The following is a 5821-nucleotide window of genomic DNA, read 5'->3' as shown; positions in this document are numbered from 1 at the left end:
CAATTAAAACCTTGTGAGTGAATTTGGTTGATAGAAATTGAGAGAAAACTCATCACATATGTATCATCACCATCATCATGGTCATCATCATTTAGCATCCGTTGTCCATGCTAGCATGGGCTGGACGGTTTGACCAGGGCTGGTAAGCTGAGGCGCTGCATCAGACTCCAGTCTGATTTGACATGGTTTCTACAGCTGAATGCCCTTCCTAATACCAACCACTCTGAGACTGTAAATATACATGTATGATAATAATAATAATAATCATCATCATCGTTTAATGTCCGCTTTCCATGCTAGCATGGGTTGGAATAATATTAATAATAAGTAAGAACAACAGAATGAGACCTCAATATTACATAAATATAGGATTATTTACATATTTTATAATTTAGAACAAACAGTAAAAAGTTCTCATTATAGTACTTGGAGTTTTTCATAGCGTCTGTTTTCATTAATAGCCGACAAGAATGCATTGTAGCTCTTCGCTCCAACATTTGAAACTCCGAGTACTATAATGACAACCTTTTACTGTTTGTTCTAAATTATAACATATGTATATATGTTAGAGTGTCAGACTCACAATCATGAGGTAGTGAGTTCAATTCTTGGACTGGGCTGTGTGTTGTGTTCTTGAACAAGACACTTTATTTCATGCTACTTCAGTTTACTCAGCTGCAGAAATTTGTTGCGATGTCACTGGTGCCAAGCTGTATCAGCTTTAGTCTTTGCCTTGGATAACATCGGTGGCATGGAGAGGAGAGGCTGGTATGCATGGGCGACTGCTGGTCTTCCATAAACAACCTTGCCTGGACTTGTACCTCAGAGGGGAACGTTCTAGGTGCAATCCCATGGTCATTTATGACCGAAGGGGGGTCTTTACCCTTTACCTTATGTGTATATATATAATGGTGTGAAGAGGGGAGGCTGGTATGCATGGGTGACTGTTGGTCTTTCATAGCCAACCTTGCTCAGACTTGTGCCTTGAAGGGGCAATCACATGATTGACATAAATGCTTTCCCTATCCTCAGACACAAAAAGAGAAATATACTCACACACATTGGAAAAGGGAAGAAGGAGAGAGAAGAGAGGAGAAGAGAGAGGGAGGGGGAGACGGATGGATGGAGAGAACCATTAAAATCTCTGATGTCAAATAAGTCAGCATTGAAGCAGCGACACCAGAATGTCTGGTAGCCAGTGGTTGGCAAGGGTGTGGCTTGAGTGAAATGAGAGGACATGAAATAAACAATGTAAAGAACAAGGAGAGAAGTATCTCAGCCAGTCTTGGATGGGGGTGGCATGAGGTCAACCATGCTCTGAGGAGCAGAGGACACTATAGTAGCAGTAGTAGTGGTAAGGAGACAGCATATCCTTGGGTCAGGAAGGTTGGTGTGTGTTTGGACAGTGACTTCCATGCTGATCGGTCAAGTGGTCAATTTAAATAAGGATGATGATGATAATGATGATGATGATTGATGATAAATTATGAAGATGGTGATGATGGTGATGGTGGCGGTTGTAGTGGTTGTGGTGACGACGATGTTGATGATGATGACAATGATGATGATGTTAATGATGATGGTGTGGAACAGGAGGAGGAGTAGGAGGGGGGAAGAAGGAGGTGGATCGTTTGTCCGAGTTCAAGTGCATGTACATGGGGGGAAATGGACACGACTATTAATCTTTCAATATCTTAACGAGATAATCTTGGAATTTTGCCACTAAACACGTCATTGTATCTTAAAAAAAACAACAAAAAATATGAAAAAAAACTAGAAACACCTCGAAACATAATACAAAGAAGATATTTTTTAATATAAAAAAAAGCCAAAAAAAAAATCAAGCAAATATACCACATTTAAATAAATGACAATAAAACATATAAACTTCATTATTAAAATAATGACATAAATTAAAATATTATAAAATATAGAATAAAACCCCACCTAAAAACTCAGGTCTTGTGGGGGTCAGACAGAAAAAAAAGACTAATTTTGGTTAGTTAATTTTTTTGCTTCTTTTAATCTTTTGTTCCTGTTTTCGTTGTAGGTTTTTTTTATAGTTGTTTGCTTTTGTATTTGTTTCTTTTCGTTGTTATTTTTTTTATATACTTTTTTTTATTGTTAATCTTCCAACACTATTGTTTTCCTTTTTGTTTTGTTTTTGCTATTTGTTGTTATTGTTGTTCTTTTTCTTGATATCGATGTTGTTGTCTTTGATAATGTTGCTATGGTTGTGGTTGCTGCTGTCTGCTGTCCACTGGCAATAAATTTAACCAAACCAGCAACATGCTAAAAAACAAAAAAGATTTTCAAGCCACTTGCTAGAAACGGTAACTAAATGTTCTTCAGATCACACTTTCATATGGTGGCCCTTCCTGTTATATATGACAGATAAGGGTTCTACACCTTGGTACCTTTATTTCGATCTAGTGATCTCTTTTGCCAAACCAAGATGATACAGGGATGTAAACATGCCAACACCAGTTGCCAAGCAATGGTGGGGGGGCAAAAATAGACAGAAAGACACACTCACATACATAAATATATGACATCAGGAAGCCATAGGCAGTGAACATGCTTTATCAGCATACTATTAGGAACATACTTAACACTTAAATATTAATTTATATATATATATATATATATATATATATATATTCATGACGGGCTTCTTTCAGTTTCCGTCAACCAAATCCACTCAAAAGGCTTTGCTCGGCCCGAGGCTATGGTAGAAGACACTTGCCCAAGGTGCCACATAGTGGGACTGAACCTGGATATGCCAGCATGGATATTAATTGACGATGATGATATACACACCTATGCATAAATATGCACAGAAATACATACACAGAGCACTTTGCATGTCCGCAGTCAATCTCAGTGCATCGGAAGGCCATTGCAGCCCTGAAATTGTTTTTCCAGACATATTCTTCAAATTACACTGTCTTGCTCTCTGACTGGAATTTACACATAGCCACCACAACATGGGAACAACAGGATTAAACTATTGAAAGAATGCAAATGAGAGGTGTGAATTATCCTACAGACTTAGTTAACACATACAGACTTAATTAATACGTACAGACTTGGTAGGAATGGTCCTGGAACACAGCAATGTCTTCCCTTCAGGTTCTGGTAAAATATACGGATTTGGGTTCTTGCTAGGAGATGATCTTGCTTCTGGTTTTGTCTTTCCAACATCAACTAGTTTCTTCATTGTAGGAGAACCCTCAGACAAAATACTCTTCCATTCGCTGTAAAAGATGGGAAAAAGTAAAAATGTAAAATATAAAAAGAATGCAAAAAAAAAAAGAGTGACTGTGTGGTAAGTAGCTTGCTTACCAACCACATGGTTCCGGGTTCACTCCCACTGTGTGGCACCTTGGGCAAGTGCCGTCTACTATAGCCTCGGGCCGACCAAAGCCTTGTGGGTGGATTTGGTAGACGGAAACTGAAAGAAGCCTGTTGTATGTATGTATGTATATATGTATGTATATATATATATATATATATATATATATATATATTTATGTGTGTGTATATGTTTGTGTGTCTGTGTTTGTCCTCTCAACATCACTTGACAACCGATGCTGGTGTGTTTATGTTCCCGTAACTTAGCAGTTCGCCAAAAAGAGACCGATAGAATGAGTACTAGGCTTACAAAGAATAAGTCCTGGGGTCGATTAGCTTGACTAAAAGGCGGTGCTCCAGCATGGCCACTGTCAAATGACTGAAACAAGTAAAAGAGTAAAAAGAGTAAGTGAAAAGTGAATGGATGACAGAGCATCAAACAAAATATATTGTCCTATTTGATTATCTCTCTTTATGTTCTGAGTTAAGATATAGTCAGATTCACTTTGCTTTTCATCCTCCCAACATCATTAAAAGTAGCATCAGTTGATAAAATACAAAGAGAAGTTAATGGAGTTAATGCTGCCTCTAGAAGTAGTTCTTCTGTGTAGTCACAGTTCAATAATAGAAACAAATAATTATAAAAAAGTGACACTCCGTTCTCCATTAGTTACGATGATGGGTGTTCTAATTGATCTGATTAATAAAACAACCAGCTCATGGAATTAATGTGTAAGTGGCTGAGCGCTCCACAGGCATGGGTACCCGTAGTTCTCAAGGGAGATTCAACGTGATACAGAATGTGAGAAGACTGGCCCCTTGAATTACTGGTATTAATCATTTTTGCCAGCTGAATGGATTGGAGCAATGTCAAATAAAGTCTTTTGCTTAAGGGCACAGTGCACCATCAGGAATCGAACTCGCAACCTTACACTCATGAGTTCAATACCCGACCCACTCAGCCACGCATCTTCATGAGAAACAAAGAATAATTTACTGCAGATTAGATAGATAAGGGGATTGTTGACCTCACTTTGGCACTTGGCCCCTCTTGGCATATAAGCATCTCTTCACTTAACCCTATTCGGGGCTTTTCTCTCCAATTGACCCCTGGATCAATCCAGTATATTTTCCAAAAATTCTCCAGCTCAGGACACCAAGTGTTCCCTGGCCTTGCTCTCTTCCTTTTGCCCCAGGGTTTTCTGTCCTAGGGACTGCCTGACACCACGATGGTGGAGAATATTGAGGGTGCATCTGAACTCATGCCACTTTTCCTCTCCATAGCAACAAGAATCGGTAAGGCTTGTCCCAACCCCAACAAAGCTATACTGCTGATCACTCTCTGTAACCAATGGATTCTGAATCCCCTCTTGAGGTAAAAGAGTTTGATGGAAATCTGGATCTTCTTTATTGTGACTTTCATATACTTCTATATGAAGATGCATGACTCAGAATCATGAGGTAGTGAGTTCAATTCCCAGACTAGGCTATGTGTTGTGTTCTTGAGAGCAAGACATTTCATGTTGCTCCAGTTTACTCATCTGTAGAAATGAGTTGCGACATCACTGGTGCCAAGCTGAATCAGCCTTTGCCTTTCTCTCAGATAACATCGGTGCCATGGAGAGGGGACACTGGTATGCATGGACAACTGCTAGTCTTCCATAAACAACCTTGCCCGGACTTGTGCCTCAGAAAATCTTTCTAGGAACAATCCCATGGTCAGTCATGACCAAAGAGGATTTTAGCTCTTATTTTAGACTTCCATATTTCATCCCCATACAGTAGCACTGTTTCAAGTTGTCAGAATTGTTAGGGAAGCAGACAGAAGTGCCTTGCTGTTATTTTTTTTCCAAATCTTCAGACTATGAGTTCAAATCCTGTTGAAGTCAACTTAAGATTTTATGCATAAAAATTTATTTTTTCCAAACCATACAATGGTCATCATCATCATCATCAGTATTATCATCTTCATCAACATCCACATTACCACCATCACCACCACCACCACTAATGTCATCATCATCATCATCATCAATATCTGACTCGTCTGACTCATAATGCTGCTCATCTGGTTTCCACCCTACTTGGGGCTCATAGTCTTGCAGGCTGCATGAGGATGTCACTAGAACAAGTGCCATGCAGACGGCATCGAGAGCATGTTGTAAAGGGGTTGGCGATAGGAAGGGCAACCCAGTTGTAGGGACACTGCCAAATAAACCTTAGTGCATGATGCAGTTCTTGGGCCCACTGGATTCCACTGAACTTTGCCAGCATGGAACACAGACGTTGAATGATGATGATGATGATGGTGGTGGTGGTGGTGGTGGTGATGATGATGATGATGACGATGATTGTGGTGATGATGATGACGATGGTGGTTGTGGTGGCGGCGGCGATGATGAAGGTGATGATGGTGATGATGGTGGTAGTGGTGGTTGTGATGATGATGATGATGATGATGACGTTG

At 39.6% G+C, this 5821-nt stretch overlaps 1 protein-coding gene across 2 annotated transcripts in view; it reads right to left on the bottom strand.

Moving 5' to 3' along the window:
- Positions 1 to 2104: 2104 nt before the first annotated feature.
- LOC106873056 (HEAT repeat-containing protein 4) overlaps positions 2105 to 5821 on the bottom strand; it is a 595254-nt gene continuing 591537 nt past the window's right edge. The window contains exons 13-14 of one of the 2 annotated variants that reach the window (XM_052975734.1): positions 3086 to 3257; positions 2105 to 2292 (exon numbers count right to left, since the gene is read on the bottom strand). In XM_052975734.1, the coding sequence (XP_052831694.1) occupies positions 2125 to 2292; positions 3086 to 3257 (340 nt within the window). In that variant the 3' untranslated portion in view covers positions 2105 to 2124. Of the gene's footprint in view, positions 2293 to 3085; positions 3258 to 5821 lie in introns of those variants that run through there. The other variant, XM_052975735.1, reaches the window with a different exon arrangement.

The sequence above is a fragment of the Octopus bimaculoides genome, chromosome 22 (assembly GCF_001194135.2).
Source record: "Octopus bimaculoides isolate UCB-OBI-ISO-001 chromosome 22, ASM119413v2, whole genome shotgun sequence".
NCBI lineage: Eukaryota > Metazoa > Mollusca > Cephalopoda > Octopoda > Octopodidae > Octopus > Octopus bimaculoides.
The sequence above is the reverse complement of the archived record's forward strand: the minus strand, read 5'-3'. Positions and strand labels throughout refer to the sequence as shown.